General features: G+C 40.7%; 1 protein-coding gene and 1 long non-coding RNA gene across 9 annotated transcripts in view; both read left to right on the top strand.

The window, feature by feature from the left end:
• The window catches only part of ITPR1 (inositol 1,4,5-trisphosphate receptor type 1), a 198,376-nt gene that overhangs the window by 29,942 nt on the left and 149,125 nt on the right, over nucleotides 1–19,309 (top strand). For all 8 annotated transcript variants that reach the window (XM_083722101.1, XM_083722096.1, XM_083722098.1 and 5 more), the window contains exon 3: nucleotides 411–481. In XM_083722101.1, the coding sequence (XP_083578227.1) occupies nucleotides 411–481 (71 nt within the window). The remainder of the gene's footprint in view (nucleotides 1–410; nucleotides 482–19,309) is intronic.
• Nucleotides 1,790–10,943, top strand: LOC310838316. The gene is made up of 2 exons (XR_014560921.1): nucleotides 1,790–8,650; nucleotides 8,900–10,943. It is a non-coding gene; the product is annotated as an uncharacterized lncRNA (long non-coding RNA).

The raw sequence follows: 19,309 nt of genomic DNA, 5'->3' as shown, positions 1-19,309 counted from the left end.
GCTCCCCCAGTTCATTTGCACCATGCCAAACTCAAGGCTGCCTTCTCTTCCCCTTCTGCATAAGCAGCAGTGATGTGATCAGCCAGAGGCCAAGTGAGTGCAGCCATCCCACCCTTCCATCTGCTTCTGCTGCACTCATTCTTCTTTGCTGCATAAGGCTTCCAAACATTTAGTGTGGTGCAATCCAGGGTGTTAACCTATTCATGCAGCAATCATTTGTCCACTGTAGGTGTGATGAAGAGTAGGTTTGAGCCTATTGTCCTTGCCTCTAACCTATTAGGTCTAAACAGAATTTGCATGACTACAAATGATTGGAGTTCCAATTTTCCCCCATGGTTCCCAATCCCATGGAAAGCTAGGACAGTTTTCTGACAATCTTTTAAATGTTTTCCATTTTCTCTCTCTTTCAGACTTGTGGATGACCGGTGTGTTGTACAGCCAGAAACAGGGGACCTTAACAACCCTCCCAAAAAATTCAGAGGTGAGATTTCTCAGCCATCTGCTGAAATGTTGATACGATACTCCTTTGTACGTGGGTCTAGCTTGTCCAAAATAACAGCTGCGCACATGAAACAATAGTTTTGGTTATTTGTTTGCAATATAATGGTGTTTTGTCTTTTGGGTTGAGGCTCCAAAGTTGGTGTTGGTTGCCAAAACAAAGAGTATTGCCTTGAAGAAGCCTTGCACATTTGTTTTTATTGTACTTTAGCAGACTGACTTACCTCTTCTAAGAACCCACATAAATCTGAGAATGTGCAACAAGACATCTTCGTGACTAACAGGATGTCTGTGTAGTTTCACTTGCTTTTCTCCAGGTGTGAAGGATAATACTCATTCTAGTATTGAATAAACAAGCAAAAAAAGATGGGTTGGCAGACCATTGACTGACTCAGACATGACTCTTGGCTTAATCTCAGCAGTGTGTTGTGAACTTACAACCTTTCTCCTTTAGATTTTTATTTTATTTTTGCAAATGGTGGGCTTTGTTACGGGAATTAACCTAGTTCTTTTTAAACAGCAACTTTTCAGTTCACAAAAGTAAAATGGAGATATAACACTTGGTCTTCTTTTTTGAGGCAAATCTTGTTATAGTTTTTTTAATGTGTTTTATTTACTACTTCTGGCACTTTGAAGTGACTGAATTCAATCATCCTCCATGGGGATATTAATTGAATTAGTGATGCTGCTGGGTATTCTCATTGGACTTTGATTTTCAATGACAAAACACTCTGGTCTTTGGTTTATAAAAGAGGACTCTTGAATAAAGGTAACACAACTGTTAAATTCTTATCCAAGGAGTGTCCACTAAGGCATTTATATCCTATATTCCTAGGTGAAACACATTTTATTTGGACCATCTTAGTATGATAGATTCCTCTCTCCAACCAACCATCCTACAAAATTATGTGTGCACTGATTTGGTTGCACTGCAGTGGTGGAATTATGTGTTCCACACAAAATTAAACCACTGTTGTGTTGATGGAACCTGAGTACTTAAAGGAGGTGTGAGTGGGTGGATGTTTAATGGGGTGCTTCAGACTAAATGGAAATAAAAGATCATCATATAGTGAGATACACCACGGGCGGGGGGTGTAATTGCTGTTTCATGCATAACACAGTAGCTTCACATCTTGTTTTCAAGCAACCTGTACTTGGGTTATTAATCCCTGCTGAGGGTGTACTACTACTACTATTACTACTGCTGCTGCTGCTGCTGCTGCTACTACTAGTAATAAGAATAATAATGCAGAAACTACCTCTGTGTAGTAGTAGTAGTAATAATAGTATTGTATGAAGCATTGTTTATGATTTAGAGCTAATGGTTTGGACACATACTTAGTAATTGCTGGAGGAAATGCAAGGTCTACTCAGTAGGGAACTCTGCAATGCCCACTTCAAATGTGTTTTCTTACTATGTGAACAAGCTGCACCAAGTCTTGGGTTTGTGTGCTTCTCTTCCCCACCCCACTCCACCCCCCTCCTTTCATGCATCAAAGGGCACAATGAGAAGTTTTCACTTCCACTTTACACAAACAGTTCTCGTTGTATCTGAAACTGGAGAAGGAGGGGGTTAAACTTGGTGAGAGCAAACCAGGTTCAAACTGTGGCTTTTTGGACAAGCCACACTTCCATTAATTCAAACAGAATGGCGGGCTGTGGTTTGTTAAAAAAAAAACAACCCCTGGAAGCCTATGGTTGCCCTTTATAGCTGTGGAAAAAAGGAGATGGGAGGAAAGACCATGTGAACCCAAAGTTCACCACACCTATTTGATTCCCATATATTCTCACACTTCCATGTGTGTGTTCATGTATCTGAAGAGAATAAGTGCTTTGATGGAATATAGAACACTATAGATTACTAGGAGGCAACAATGGAAGTAATTATTGATAACCTGTGGACCCTAGTGATGTCATTGCTGCATCCTAGCATGGTGAGGTGGTGTTTTGGGGGCACTGGTGGCTCCATTGGCAAAACTAACCAACCTTTATCCTTCAATATAAGCAGTTTTCACTGTAAAAAGGTAGTGGGGTGCATTGTTGCTTCCCATGACCTATGAACAAGTGTTGGGCAGCTACACTCAAATTAGGATTCCCAGTTGCAGGCATGTTGTTCGAGCTTCATGTCTTTGTTAAAAGAAACATGCTAACACTTGTATGCTACTGCATAAAATGTAGTCTCATTTCTTTAGATGAGGCGGAGGGAGGGAAAGATGGTCCCTTTATTATCTACATTGCTTTCAGCAGTTCAGAATTATTCCAAAGAAGCTGGCATTGCTTTTTATCTGCGCTGTCATGCGTGTGTGTGTTTCAGCAGCGTACTGCTTGACTAGCATACTAGCAGATTCAACCATGGCACCTTTGTAATTATCCACGAGTCTGTTTGGGATATGAAAATGAGTGGTTGTTGAGTTTCTTCCCTGGCAGAATAAGACTTGGAAGGCTCTCTCTTGTGTCTCCATGATGACTTCTTGTTCATGTGAATCTTAAATTATTGTGTTAAGAATTTGTATTTTATCAAATCAGGAAACTGGTCGAAATGTGAGATGGTTTAAGAGGGATTTTTTTTAATGATATCTGTTCAATTCTGCTTTCCTTTTGGTTATGATAATTTATCCTATTAATTAGAGATAAGAGAGAAATTCAGTTCAGTTTGCATTTAAAGGCAAACTTACCTAATTTTCACCGTCTGAAATATGACGACACAGCCATCTATTGGAATTTGTACTTCTCCGAATTTTGCAATGCTGTTCTCTAGTCTAGCCAATTAATGTGTACAAAAACGCATATACTAGCATAATGTGTGCATTATATTAGTGAAAATTACCTTCAAAATGCCCTATTTTGCAGAACTTGTGCTGTTACAAGTATAGTAAAGGTAAAGGGAGCTCTGACCATTAGGTCCAGTCGTGACCGACTCTGGGGTTGCGGTGCTCATCTCGCTTTATTGGCCGTGGGAGCTGGCATACAGCTTCCGGGTCATGTGGCCAGCGTGACTAAGCCGCTTCTGGAGAACCAGAGCAGTGCACGGAAATGCTGTTTACCTTCCCACCGGAGCAGTACCTATTTAACTACTTGCACTTTGATGTGCTTTCGAACTGCTAGGTTGGCAGGAGCAGGGACTGGGCAATGGGAGCTCACCCCATTATGGGGATTCGAACTGCCAACCTTCTGATCGGCAAGTCCAAGGCTCTGTGGTTTAACCCACAGCGCCACCCGCTTCCCTTTTACAAGTATAGTACATCATACTTAATCTGCACTTGTAAGAAATTGATCTTTTAATGTGGAAGCATACATAGTTTAGAACTCACTGCCTATTGATATCAGGCAGGCACCTTCATTGTACACTTCTCAGTGTTTTATTTCTTTTTAGCTCCTGTTGATTTGAATAACCCCTTGAAAAAAGAAAGTGAAGTTGACAAATTTGCCGATTCCTGCCACCACTAGAGTTAATTCTATGCAGGTATTTTGCATGAGGGCTCTCTGTTGCTGGCAACTCTGTTCTACATATTGTTCAATTCTACAAGAGCTGGCTGTGTTGCCGCAAGCTTAACGTCTGACATACTCTCTGCAACAGGAGGTTTCTGATTTATTACATTTTTAATCCCACCATTCCTTCAAGGAACTCAGTATGCTGTGCATGGTTCTTTTCTTTCCATTTCTTCCTCACAAAAACCCTGTGAGATATGAGTTTGGCTGAGAGGCAGTGACTGCCTCAAGGTCACCTAACAGGTTTCATGGCTGAGGGCGGACTTGAACCCTGGAATCCAAGATTCTGGTCCAGTGCTTACCACTATATCATACTAGTAGGATCCTGATCAGGCTTTTGTCTCTGCCATAATAACAGCACAATCCTGTACTTGTCCTCTCAAAAGTAAGCCCAGGTGAGTTCAGTGGGACTTATTCTTGAGTAATTGTGTATTGGATTGCAGCCCAGGTTTGCTGAGTTTGGTGCCTTTTACAGCCTGTTGTTATGCCTGCTAAAGTTCCTTTGAATTCCTTTTTAACCAGGCCTTTGCCTGACTTGATCTACATCCTATGCCCTTTTAAAAATGCTGGCTCTTCTGGGGATTTTTAATTTGGTTGTTGTTTTTGTTTTGATTTTATGTATTTGATTATTCATGTGAACCGCCCTGAGACCTTTGGGTATAGGGTGGTATAGAAAATAAATAAATAAATAAATAAATAAATAAATAAATAAATAAATCATTTTTTACTTACTCTTAGGTAATTTTGTAATGGATTGCAATGTTAACCTTTACAGTGGCATATTTAACTATTTGTGTATTTTAAATAACGTGTGGAATAATAAGCTTATTTCATTTACCTCCCCTGTAGTTTTCAGAACTCTTGACAAACACAAGGCAATATTGTGAGTTTAAGCCTGTTTCTCAGGTAGCACGTAATGTGAAGCCAAACCACAGTTTAGTGTGAAAGAGCAAACATGCAGGTTCTCGGAGAGAAGCTCTTGGCCACTGCATTCCCCCACTAATCCTGCTGCTGCTGCTTGAGCTACCATGCTACCTGGGGCTTAGCAGTTCATCTGAATCCTGGTCTTGCTGTAGACAAACCATGAGCAATTAAACCTTGGTTACAACTTGTGGTTTCTCTGAAGTGAAGCAAACCATGAGCCCAGGTATAATGCTGAGCCAAACCATGGATTAACCTTGGGTGGTGCAGCAGGAGCAGGATCTGGACAGGAGTACATTGCCCATGGTTATTTTTTTTCTCTAGGAGCCCACAGATTTGTTCCTCCATACTAAACCATGCATCACAAGCAAGCCAGATCATTGTTTCCTTTTAAAAACAACAACAACAAAAAACCTGTTCAGCTATTCTTAAGCTGCAGTAGTTTGTGGCTCCATAATGTAGGGGTTCTGCATTCATGAATATATTAACTTGCAGAATTTATGGGTGAACCTCACCTTGTAACTGCCACATCCCTGGCTGTGAGACTTGGGTATATGTTCCAACTGATTATGATGAATTTTTCCACAATTTTCCTACTAAATCACAATGCCTTGCTTGATCTGGTTTCCTCTAAACTCCTTAGTATCTTAACATTCTGTACTCCTTAGTATCTTAACATTCTTAACATGAACACACTTGGAACCAAAATTTCCAAAGCACCTTCAGTCTAGTTTGCAGCCCTAAAGTATGGCAGTATTTTGGTGTCTTAAAAGGATGATCTAAGCACTTTGTGGACCATTCTGCAAGGTGTTTCTAGCAGCATGCAACCACCTGGTTGTGAGTGGGAGTTGGCATTATTTCCTCAAGGCTTGTGGAGACCTGTTGCCATCAGCTGTCCAGGAAGAATGTTGTAGAGCATCTTTGTGCTGGAATGTTAACAGCTTTCTTCAGTTGTGATAGGGATCTAGGGTGATGAGACCTTCAGAAGCTGGTAATTTATTTGTGGTGCTTCCCTTTAGTTCAGTAGCATGCACCGCATGGCTCTCTGTATCTAATGGATAATTCCATAAGTAAACCATTTCTTTCTCCCTTGGAGATCTATTGTGACAAAAATTTTCATCACATAGTCTGGCTTACCAAAACTCTTTCTTTGAACTTGTGCTTAGTACGGTTGATTTAGAGTCAATTGCGCAATTTTTAAAGCATGTTGTTGGAAGGATGGAGTCCATGAAATGTATATAATGAGGGAAATCCTCATAGCCAAACTTATGGCAAGTAGTTTTCAATTCTGTTTGGCTCTTTGACACCAAACCATACCATGTTTGCTGAGGTTTCCAAATACTGGTATCACACAGTTTTGTTTTTGTTTTTTTAAAATAATGCCTGCTTAGTAGGGTATAACTACTGCTGAGTGTCTAAACAAAAAAACCAAAACATATTTTGGAGAGGTGTCAAAATACTAGATAGCATGGAAAAGTTCTGCTTAGCTTTGTGCATCATGCAGTTTACTAGATTATGAAATTAAAAGAAGTTTAGGGCCATGTCAAAAGTTTAGCACACAGAGACACACACACATAGATTTCCTGCTACAAATTGGACAATGAACACAGAAGTCTATAGGTTTTTCCAGCAGACCTGCTGATTGACCACAGAGGCTATAGCTACATACTCCTGACTTCTCAGTGTTCTTACTGTGTCCTTTTTAAACATGCTCAGCAGTTTTTATCTTTGTGTGGCTAGTATCTGATTCATGTTGCTATGTACTTTGAAGGCCATGGGTGAATATAGCAACACTGCCTGCTGGGCGATTATTTGGCAAGCTAAGGGAGCGACAAGTTTGCTTCTCGTTCCTTCTGCCCCAAGATCAATGTGACGTCAGGGAACCTTGAAATGATTGCATAGTGAAAGTTCAAGCACTCCCTACAATTTCCCCAGTTTGAGACATGATGTGATTTGTCTCATTGGTACCATCTCTATGGCTGTTACATCACAATCATAGTAGGTCACAACACATTCTGTGTGGCACTGACAATTGGTTTACCAACTTGTAGCCTTCTAGATGAAACTGGAGACTTGTGAATGATGTCACTGGCTTCTATAGGAGTGCAGTGTATGCTCTAGGTCCAAGTTAGAGGACCAGAGTTATCTCCATATTAGGCTGCTCTCTGACTCAGATGCTAGTCTAGCCGACTGACAAAATCCCCTTAGATATCAAAACGACTCTTGGGTTTATATGTAATAGGCTTCCGTGGATAACATGTTTGCATTTCTGGCTCATTCAGGGCAAAACAGAACTTTATAACTGTTGGAATCCCAATAAGTCTAGACTCATTACAAGGTTAGATCTCTGGTAGGTATTTTTCTGCAAAGGCTTAAGCATTGTTTGCTAAAACATTCCATAAACTATTATGGTGCAAGTTTGTGGCCTCCAACACAAGTATTTAATGTATCTTTAAACATAGCAGTTCAGATTATACTGTACTTTGATTCCATTTTCAACATGTTTGGGCCCCTCTGCTAGTTTTTGAAAGGAAGAGGGGGAAAGTTATCATTTTGAAACCATGGGTTGGCTTTGCATACTAAATTTTTGAATCTCTGACTTTTCAGTTCAGCCCTATTCATATTTTTATGACGTGTTTCCAGAAACTTGGGTAGATTGATGCTTTCTTGCCTGACCACATGGGAAAATTCTGAAGTGTTATGAACTTCTCCTTGGGTGGTGTCATGGTGATGCTAATGTTACGCTGAGAGAATGGCCTGGAGGGACATGATGCAGTTCCTGTACTGAAGTGCACTTCCCGTGACCTACCTTCAAGGAAGCCACTTGAGAAATGTAGGTAGAGCTCCTTGGATGAAGAGTGCAATGCATGGAGATATAGGACTTAAGAAAACAAAATCAAATCAAATGTCTTGTGCATATCCACTAACAAATTTTCAGCTGATGTTGACTATGATGTTAATAATGTTAGAGGCTAAAGCTTTCCTCTTCTTCTGTTTCATCTGCCTTTAGTGAGCTTAGACTGCCGCATGAATTGGGGCTGCATTCCCTCAGATTACAACTTTGTGGAAATTGAACATCTACCTTGAAGTTCATTTCTTTCTAGACTTACGAGAAGGAAGGGCAACATATCCACCATATTGTATATATTTATTTATTTTTGCTGCTGTCCTCTCCAAATATTCAACATGCATACACAAAGCACAATTTTTAAAGCAGGATGAGAAACAACTGGTCCTCTAGCTGTTGGCCTCCAACTCTCCTCATCCTTGACCATTGGTCATTTGGGCTGGGGCCAATGGGAGATGGAGTCCAAGGATGTCTGGAGGGCCACAAATGTTAAACATCAATGTGGCAGTAAGCATTTAAGTTCCTTTTTAATGGTTCCTTTTTCTCCAGAATGGAAATAAACTGTAAAGGTACTGCACGTTTGTTACTTTGAAATACAAGCTGCAGAAGAGATGACAGCAGCAAATGTGATAAAATTGAAGCCTAGGGAGCCATAGAGATGGGAGGTTTAATTTGGCGTTTCTGAACATCTAAATCTCCCAAAATTGAAAGAAAAACAGGCAAATGTGTTACTTGGTGTGTCTGGACTGCTGCAGTTCCCTGAAGCAGCATACACAGTATGATTTAGAATGGCTGAACATTTTAGCCCTTGTAAACAGCTGATTTCTATTCTTAAATGAAAGTGAGATATATTCAAACAATAGGAATGAAAAAGCTATAGGTTCCAAACGTACCGTATTTTTTGCTCTATAAGACTCACTTTCTCTCTCCTAAAAAGTAAGGGGAAATGGGGTGAATGCAGGCTGCGCAGCTATCCCAGAAGCCAGAACAGCAAGAGGGATTGCTGCTTTCACTGCACAGAGATCCCTCTTGCTGTTCTGGCTTCTGAGATTCAGAATTTTTTTTTTCTTGTTTTCCTCCTCCAAAAACTAGGTGCGTCTTGTGGTCTGGTGTGTTTTATAGAGCGAAAGATATGGCAATTAGAATAAAAAAAAAATCAAAAGTGTTCAGGGAGTAGTATATGTGGGATTGTTCCATTTTGACTTTTAAATAGCTTGCATGGCTTGCTATGATAGGGGGCTGATAATGGTGACATCAGTGCCGTACATTTAGGACACAGTTATACCACTTTGACAATCATGGCTTCCCTCAAATAAGCCTGGGAAATGTAGTTTAGCCCCCCCCCCAGAGCTATAATTCCCAGCACCCTTAAACCAAAGTTCCAAGGATTCTTTGGGGAAAAGCAATGTGTTTTAAATGTGCTGCTGCTTTCAATGTGTGGTGTGGGTGTGAAGGACGATGCAGAACAAAGGAGAGCACTGTGTCATATTAAGTCATGCCATATACCAGGCCAGCTTGGCATCTGTAGCATGCCTTCTAGCTGGAGATAGCATGGATTGAAACTGGGACATCCTTCATGCAACACATATGCGATGAGGCTTACCTAAGAATTAGGGTGAAGTGAACCCTTGTGAATCAAGTTGTGCTGCAGGGCCTAAAAGCTACCCGGTTTACTTCATGACTGCCTCTAGCTGTGACCCCTGCTGAGTAGATTTGAAATATGCTTGTAAGGTGGCATTGTGCAGGGTGAAGGGAGACATTGACAAGATCTGCCTCTAAATAACTGGGAAACAATGAATACCAGTGGTAGCCAGTTTAAAATTGGTGAGTGTGTATTTAATGAGCTTATTTAACTCCTCCCTCCTCCAACCTTCTTCACTTTTGCAAAGAAGCACATAATGTTTTGGGTAGGGCTGAGGGCAACCATGCCAAAAGGCTGAGTTAGCTATAAAGTAGAACACTCTGGCAAATAAATCTAGCTCCAGCATTATAGACAAAGGCATATTGCAGATTTGTTGCCATAGCTGCTGTGTAAAATCTGACCTTAACTGCAGTAACACTATGTTAGAAAGAACTAGATAATCAGTTTTCTAAAATTAGTGTGTTCCCTACTTAATAAGCTGGTATGAGCAAGATATTTAATGAAATATTATACTTGGTTACAATATGCCATGGGACTGAAATACTTTGGATCTATGGGGAGTTGAGCTCAGGACGGCTTAGCCTCACTTATAGCTTCATAAAAGCCATTAAAAGTGCATAATGAAGTGTGACTGTGAAAATAATGTTCAGGTGGTCTGAGTATCTTCCCTGAAAGACTAACTGTGGAATCCAGTGTAGCGCTAAGGATTTCTGCTTGAGCAATGGAACATTCCCTGCCTCCTCCTGCGTGCCCCCAAATCTGTTGCAAATATTTCCCCAGCCCTCTGGAGCTGATTTGGGAAGGGCTCAGGGTATATGCTAAGGTTACCAGACGTCCCTGTTTCGCGGGGACAGTCCCCGGATTTACAAATCAATCCCCTGACAATATCAATCTATTTAGTAGGAAGTTGAAAAGTGTCCCCAGATTCATTGAAAAAAATCTGGTAACCTTAGTGTATGCTCAGAGAGGAGAGAAGGGAAAGTCCTGATGCACAAATGGGGAAATCCTTCTGCTGATAGGATGGTACAGTCGTACCATGGAAGTTGAACAGAATCCGTTCCGGAAGTCCATTTGACTTCTATAACATTTGAAAACCAAATCACAGCTTCTGATTGGCTGCAGGAAGCTCCTGCAGCCAATCAGAAGCCATGGAAGCCCCGTTGGACATTTGGCTTCCAAAAATAGTTTGCAAACCGGAACAGTCACTTCTGGGTTTGCGACGTTCACGAGCCAAAACGTTTGGGAACTAAGCTGTTCGAAAACCAAAGTACGACTGTATATTGTTAACACATCTGTGTAGCCAATCCTAGTAGATAACTCAGGAGTTCTATTTAATGAGCTTACTCCCAGGGTTAGGACTGCAGCCTACGATTTCAGGGACTGTAAGTCCAGAATCCTGCACAAATTTGGTGTACGCAGGTTGCCCACCTTTAGCTTTCTGAATTATGGATATTCAGAACACAACAAATTGACATTTTCAAGGTTGGTTCCCTGATGTTCCTTCCAGCTGAGATTGTAACATACCAAAACAAATAAAATAATAAACAACTGACAAAACACATGGTTGCGTACAGAATGTTCAGTTCTCAGCATGCTTATGGCAGACAACATAACACTATACTTACTTAGCTTTGTTTTATTTTTAAAAAGCAATATTTCCTTTCCTCTCTCAAATAAGCACTTTTGAAAGAGGAGACAGGGCTGTTTGAAAATCTTTAAGGCAAGTAATCCTTCCATATGCACACTGTTACTAGTAGGACTGTTAGTTCCTGAAATATGAATTCATAGAAAGTATGACTGGATTGCATCCTTGCTATCCATATTCATGATGCATATATGTTCAGCTTTTACAATAATATATCCAAATGTTTTAGTATATTTCATTTTTTTAGGAAAGGGGGAAACGGTGAACAAAATATGGGGAAGGAATGCATGTATGTGTGAGAAGTTTTATCAATTTGCACAAGTACAGTGCAAATGATGGCAGACTCTGCAATTCTGTTCTCTTTATGATCCCACCTCTGTACTACAGTAGGTAAGCATTCATGGCCTGATACTCTCACCACTTAATACATTATTACACTAAGTGAAACTAATGGCACCACTACCTGGTGCATTCAACAATTTATTTATTTTTAAATTTTCTATACTGCCCTACATCTGATGATCACAGGGCGGTTTACAATATAAAAACACACCATAACAATGAACAAAACAATAACGCCCCCCCTCAGATTAAAAGGCCATTGACTTCCTGCTGTCAGTGTTGTTCTGCTTTTCTCCTTTGTCTTCTCTTTCTCTCTACAGTTTCAGTACACCTGCTTGTGCAACTGTAATTATATCTGTATAGCAAAACCATCCAGTCCTTGACTTCTGTCCTTGAGTATGCTGGTTTCAGTCATTTTGTTATGCAAGCTATGAAAACCTGCCTGTCCAGTTTGTCTGTGCTGGAGACTTTCCCTGTATTCAGTGCGTAAGCTCTGGAGGTGAATTTATAGTTTTCACTAACAGCATAGCAAACCACAGAACGAATGTTGTGTCTTCAAAGATAAACAGCTTTTATACAAACATTAGGCATGCTTTGGTTGCAGAGCGTCTATACCCCATCTATTGTGACTTACTGGTGGATTTCAGCCTGGGGGAAAATAGAACTTTCAGTACTTACTTAATCATCCTTAATTGTTAAGGAATATAGTGCATCATCAAGTGGCCCAGTGGTGGTTTTTACTTGCCAACACTTTGGGCATGTCCTGATGGTTGCTTCACTCGCCTCTGATTTTAGATGCCAAAGTTCCTTGCATTGCATGTTGACTGCAGTAACCGACACAAAGCAATTTATTGAGGCTGTTTTCTCTTTTTTCTGCTGCGAGGAGTTACTGCTATGTGTTAAATAAGCAAAACTGTTCATCCAGCGGAGAAACATTTGATAAAGCAATTGTTGCAAATTCGAGTCAGTTCTCTGAAATTATGATAGTTCTCTGAACAAAGGGCCATGTATCTTTGGCTTGGCTTTTGTGTTGGCTCTTAATTGCCACCTCCCCCCCCCCCCCCCGAGTGTTGTGGCATGTGCCAAGAACTCAAGGGAAGGGAGAGTTGTTTCCTTAGGCTTCACATTGGGCTTCTACTGAAGGGAGAGCAAAATCTATTTCTCCCAAGTTCTCTGCAAGTACAGTGGTACCTCGGGTTACATACACTTCAGGTTACATACACTTCAGGTTACACACTCCGCAAACCCAGAAATAGTGCTTCAGGATAAGAACAGAAATCGGGCCCCGGCGGCCCGGCGGCAGCAGCAGAAAGGCCCATTAGCTAAAGTGGTGCTTCAGGTTAAGAACGGACCTCCGGAACGAATTAAGTACTTAACCCGAGGTACCACTGTAATGGAGAGTTTGCAGAGCAAATCTTTCTTCTTGGGCTGTGGGACAGGAGTAGCTGTTGGAGTGAGAGGAAGGCAAATGTCGCTGTTGACTTATCTAGTAGATTTGTGGAAGCCTCACATGCTGCAACTGTTTGCCTGCATTTATTTATTTATTTTGAAAATTGTTACCCAATCAAAATCAGATCTATCACTGATTTTTGTTTCGTTTTTGGATTGAGCAATATTGCCTTGCAGGATAGATTTATGACTTCTGGTACCTTCATGGGAGACCTAAAGCTCCATTAATATATGTGACCCCCTAAGATTTCTCCTACATATTTTGAAAGCTGAGACCTTGACTGAAACTATTCAGCTGATTGTTCTGTAAACCCTAACTGGATTGAATCCTTGTCCTTTTTCACTTTGAGTTTTGGCAGCTTCTCTTTGTACCCCCTGCCTTTCAACGTAAGCTAAAGGTGTATTTTAACTGCCAGTACTGTACCTGGCAATAGAGATATAATTTTCTTCAGCAAGTGATGGATGCATGATTAGCATCTTAAGCACGGACAAAGTAACATTCTGTCCTCCATCAGAAGACAGAATTCTTCTATTAAGCAGTACAATCTTTTATAGACTAGCTTGAGTTTAATAGCATGTTTTTATTCTTCCAAGGGGCTGATGGATTTTGTCCACTGTACTGTATTAACACAAGATTGGTTAAACTGGGAGGTAGTGGCTGGCCCAAGGTCACTCGATGAGTTTCATGGCTGAGGGGAGTTTTGAACCCGGGTCTCTTTTGCCCGTGTCCAACATTTTACTCAGTACGTCACACTGACTCTCAACAGTGGTACTGAATAGTTCCTTGGCAGCAGTTCTTCATGTATAGCTGGGCTAGACTTACCTTAAATAACCCTCACTTTGGCATAGGTTTCCTCCACTAGCAGATGAAATGGGTTTGTCCTTCTCTGTATTGCCTTGGTACCTGAGTTGGTGTTCAGAAAAGTTAAGGGCAAAGTAGGAAAGGACAGAGGCTGTGATGCTAAAAGGAGGCAAAGGAGGATCAGGTAATAGGCAAAAGGGAATAGAGTGCAATTGGTCAGCAGCAGCCAATTAAAACCAGAGATTTGAGTTGCCATTTGGGGGAATAGTGTGCTTTGCCAGGATGGAGTAGCTGTAGGGCTAAACTTTGTATCCCTGAGAGAGAATGTATGATGATGATGATGCTAATCATAATCATATTTATACCCTGCCCATCTGGCTAGGTTTCCCCAGCCACTCTATATACAGTATACTGTATATAAAGACATAGCAAAACATAGTATATTAAGATTATATAGTATGAATGTGAATAATATTTCTGAAACCAGGATATTAAAATTTTAATAAGAAGATTAAGCTAACTTAATTTTGGATAAACTTCATCTGAATCTATTTTGTATGATATCCAGTGGTGAATGGAATTTAAATATTTTTGATTTGGTCTAATGTAAATTTGTTTTTTTCAATTGAAAATTGGAATCATTGGGTGAAATACAACACCACCATCTCTTTCAGTTGTTCTACCTATACAAGGATTTCAGCTTGCCAGGTAGAACTATCCCTTCCACCCCCTCATGCTGTTCTAGGGGTTCTCCTGACTGCCCCAAGCCAATTTTGGAGGGATGCAATTGGGGAGTCCCATCACACAAGTGGAAGTCCTTGCACAAGGCTTCCACTGATAGGGCTGGTTATGTAAACCTCACCCAGTGTGTTGTATTCAGTGTAAGTCCTACTCTGAGTAGACCCACTAAAATTAAGGCATGATTAATGAAATAGCAATGTTAGAATATAAATCTGCATAAAGCAGAGTTTCCAGAGCTATAGAAACAAACCTCACATCAAGTAATGGCTAATTGAAATAGGAGGGTTTTCAACGTCTTATTTAGTATTACAACTGAAGGGACCAACTGTATATTCTCGGAGAAGGGACTAATATGACCCTATCCCTAGTGCCTGCCAGTCTAACTGATCTTTAAAGGTGACCCACAAGGAAGAGCTTGGATACTAGCCTTACAGCACAGGGAGATTCATATGGGTGCAGGTAGTCCTTCTGGTCACAGTTTAACGAAGAAGTAGGCTTTTTTAAAAGGGTGTTTCCCCACTGCTTGCTGCCTTTACTTTATTATTTAATCACTGCTGATGCCTATTGCTCATCATGCTTAAAAATAAAAGATTGCAGAGAGTTCTAAAACAATCTATCCAAACTGGGTGAATGGGCAGTTAAATGGAAAATACAATTCAGTCTAAGCATGTGTAAAGTGATGTACATTGGGACACAAAAAACAACAACAACCTAACCCCCCTTTTTTTTAAAAAAACCCCATATGCTAATGAGATATGAATTGGTGCTGACAGACCACAAACAAGACTTCAGGATCATAGTGGATAGCTCAATGAAGATGTTGACCCAATGTGCGACAGCTGGAAATGAACTGGCAACCAGTTCTGCTGTTTTATCACAGGGACTGTATGCTTTCTGAATGGAATCTGGCCACTGCATTTTCGACCAGTTGAATTTTCTGATTTGTCTTTGGAGAGGAGTCCAGCATAATGCGTTGTAATGATCCTGTCTGGAAGTTACCAGAGCACGGAGTACAATGTCCAGGTCATCTCTGTTCAAAAGGAGCTGGAGCTGGAAATAGGCAGCCATAGCTACTGAGGCCACCTGAGCCTCTAGTGACAATGCCATTGCTTTTAAGGAAAATGTAGGTTTTTAGATAGGAAATCAGATTTTAGCTAAACGGCGTAGGATTAAAACGGGCGGATTAAAAGCTAAAACTTGTGCTTGAAGCTCAGGGGTCAATTAATTTTTGCAAACAGCTTCAGTAATAAGTCAAGTTTCTGGCTTTAAATTTTGAGATTTTCTTTTGCCTGGAAGAAAACCTTTTCCGTGGGAGGCCTAATATCAGATGGTGGCATTTTAATTGGGAGCCAGTTTTCTTCTGTGGTAGTGAACAGAAATTGGCACGGTATGGTGTAGAATGAGATATCAAATGTCACTGCTGATACAGTCCTGGTGGACTGCTTTTGAAGTAGGAGGACCTTGTTAGTTCTCTAAAACACTAACAGCAAGAAAACAAGTGGTGGAACATCCAGTGCAAGAGTTTCTGTTTCCTGTTCTCCTTCTGCCCTTTCCGTTGCTCACACACTTCATGCTAATTTAGCTTATTCAGGATACAGTTCTCTACCCGTTTCCCCCCAAGAGGAAACCCTGTTGAATTCAGCAGGACTTGCTTCTGTGTAGAGGAGATGATGATGATTTATTGAATTTATATACCGCCCTATACCTGGGGGTCTCAGGGCAGTTCACATAATAAAATAAAGATATAAAACCACAAAATACATAATAAAAATAATGTGGGATGAAGGAGAAGTTCTCTTGGTTTGCATTTTGATGTGAACCTGTCAATTTTGCTCTTTGCACAGCGATACTTTGGATATTGTAATGCAGTTTTCCAGCAACAAAAAGCATCCAACCGTATATATTGGGGAAATAGCAGGCAAAAATAATAGTTGGAATGGCTTGTAAAACGTTCATGAGAATGAGTATAATTTTTCATGCAGGTTTTTCTTTATTTCAATGAAGTTTGTCCACTGATGGAAAAAAATGAGGTAAACTGTACAGTACTTTAAAACAGAGAGAAACCAAAATGCATAGATTTGTTCATTTCTACTTTTGAATAGACACATATTTGAATAGACACTTTCAGTCTTTTATCCTAATGTCATCTGGTGGCTAACAGTTTGTCAAACAAACAAACAAACCACCAATAATCTATAGTAAGGTAAAGGGACCCCTGACCATTAGGTCCACTCTGGGGTTGCGACGCTCATCTCGCTTTACTGGCCGAGGGAGCCGGCGTACAGCTTCCGGGTCATGTGGCCAGCATGACTAAACCGCTTCTGGCACAACCAGAGCAGTGCACGGAAATGCCATTTACCTTCCCGCCGGAGCGATACCTATTTATCTACTTGCACTTTGAACTGCTTTCGAACTGCTAGGTTGGCAGGAGCAGGGACCGAACAACGGGAGCTCACCCCTTCGTGGGGATTCGAACCACCAACCTATAGTAATAAAAGCCACTTAGCTAAAATGAAACAAAAATGTAACTTTAAAAATAGTAAAATGGCCCAGTAAGTAGCCCTAATACTGCTTTTGAAATAGGCGCAGGGGCAGGCGAAGTCTTCAGAGGCAGCGAATTCTGCATTGATTTTATCTTCGTGTCCTTGACATGGCAATGGTATCAGGGGTGAATTCAGAAATCTATAGATGTGCAAAGCCTTGCAGCTCTGCGTTTGAAAATGGTTGGACTTGTATTTTTTCACCTGAACGTCCTCTGCATAGTGCATAGTGAGACAAGCATGCTATAGAAGGCTGTGCATAGGTGAGACAAGCATACTATAAAAGTATGCTATAGAAGGCAAGCTATAAAAACATGCTATATGTTTTTATTCCGGTACTATTCTGTGGAAATGTTCTGCAATACTAGCTAGTAAAAAATGCTCGAGATACGCTCTGCACCTCCACCCCATCATCAGCAACCTGTGTTGCCAATAATACTGTTAGCACATTTTAAATGCTAGGTCTCAAAGAGCAAGAAGAAAGAGGATGCTGGCCCCAGTCTATGAAGACTGTAAGATGCACCACCTCAGATTAACCTGCAAAGGAATTGACAACAGTGCAGCTCATGCTAAGTTGTGCATCTTGTTCTCTGTGTCTCATACCTGAAACCAGTCTAACTGCCACATTTTGTAGCTTCTCAACAGTTTTAAAGGCCTCACATGCAATATATTAGTCTGGTCAGGAGGTTCCCAGGGCACACACCATAATGATAAAAATCCTCTCTTTTTTAAAAAGAAGGGGCATAATTTACAAATCCACTTGTTGATGAAACATGCTCCTGGACACTACCTGCACTTGGGCATCCCAGAGAGAACCTGGATTTAGGAACATTCTCCAATCACACATTAGTTCTTTCTGGGAGTATTATCTGATTTTTAGAGCAGGCATTTCCACCATCAGTCCTGGAGTGTCAACAATTGAGACTCTTTCCATTAAAGCTGATCAGGGAGGCCCTGGACATCTTTGCAACTGACTTTGAAATGCCTGCTTGATCTTTCCATTAAAGCTGATCAGGGAGGCTCTGGACATCTTTGCTACTGACTTTGAAATGCCTGTTTGATTTTACCTTCTATCACAGGACTTCTGTTTATTGTTACTGAGAGACTCACGTCAACCATGTTTCCTCTTGGACACTGAGCAACTGATTCCTTCAGGAGGCAGTTAGAGCTACTCTTATGTTTCTTCTCTCTCTCCTAATGCTCAAGCTATCGCAATCCTCTTGTCTTTTGCAAATTAGTACCTGTTCATTCACTGTTCCTGTCTAGTGGGTAAAATGGTCATATTTTAAATTAGAAGCATGCATGGTCATGTAGTGTGAATTCTACACTCTACCCATCATATTTTCAGGATAAAGCAAAGTGTTGTGTGAATATCTGTAGAAAATTAAACCAATAGTTGATGGAAAGGACTCTCTTTTATTCAGAGACCTGTTAATATGCTCAGCATTCCCAAGTGCTTCTGCAATATCTTCTGCCCACCTTGGTATAGCATGTGATGTAGCCTGTGTTTAAAAATAGCATGCATCAATCCTGTCATAAGTGAGAGGCACTTCTACGGTGCTCACACTGGAGAAGCTTTCTTTGTGGAACCTTCAAATTAGGCCCCAGTTTTTGCAGTGTTTCAGTGGCGAGTGTCTATATGGGGAACTGTGGGAACACCAGATGTGTGGAGAGAAGCTTGAGCCACGGACTGGCTGCTCAAACAGGAAATGCAAGTTGACTGCTGGTTCTGTTTCTCTTGGTTGACAAATGTCTTAGGCAGCTTCCCAGAGCAATATACTAAATGATTGTGCTGGAGGACAACTTAATGTTGAATCATACTTCAACCACATTCTCATTTCTTTGCCCCAGCTTAGCCGCTTCCTCTCTTTTTGCTACCACCCGTGCATTTATATTCTTATGGCTTATCCTATTTACTGAAATATAGCTTAATATCCTGAAAGTGATATGCAGAAATCACTTTTGTTTTTAAGGCATTCAAAAGATGTGAGACATTGAAGCACATTATCATTACTGTAAACGCACATCCATTAAACAGGACGCCTTTTTAAAATCCTGCTTTGTAAGGCTCTCTTAATTTGAATGCTCCTCATATTGAAGTGGTTCAGCAAGTAGGATTTTCAAAGACCGTGCTATTTAGGGCTTTGAAACCGTGAATAGGCAATGAGAATAGCTTCATATTATTCTCCTGATGTAGGTTCGAAGCAGAAATCAATTTAGCTTTTGAAAGAAACGTGGTTTCTGAAGAAGTAAAGGTTTTAAAGCTCACAAAGTGTGCAGTCCTAGTTAAAATTTTGCCGTGGCCTTGAACTTAATTGACAATCTTAGATAGTTCTTTCTCAGGGCACTACTGTTAACACAGGGACTGCCAATGAAGCTGAATGTTGGAAGA

Source organism: Podarcis gaigeae (assembly GCF_964106915.1).
Source record: "Podarcis gaigeae genome assembly, chromosome: 2".
Taxonomy (NCBI): domain Eukaryota; kingdom Metazoa; phylum Chordata; class Lepidosauria; order Squamata; family Lacertidae; genus Podarcis; species Podarcis gaigeae.
Note: the sequence above shows the minus strand (reverse complement) of the source record. Positions and strands in the feature narration are given on the sequence as shown.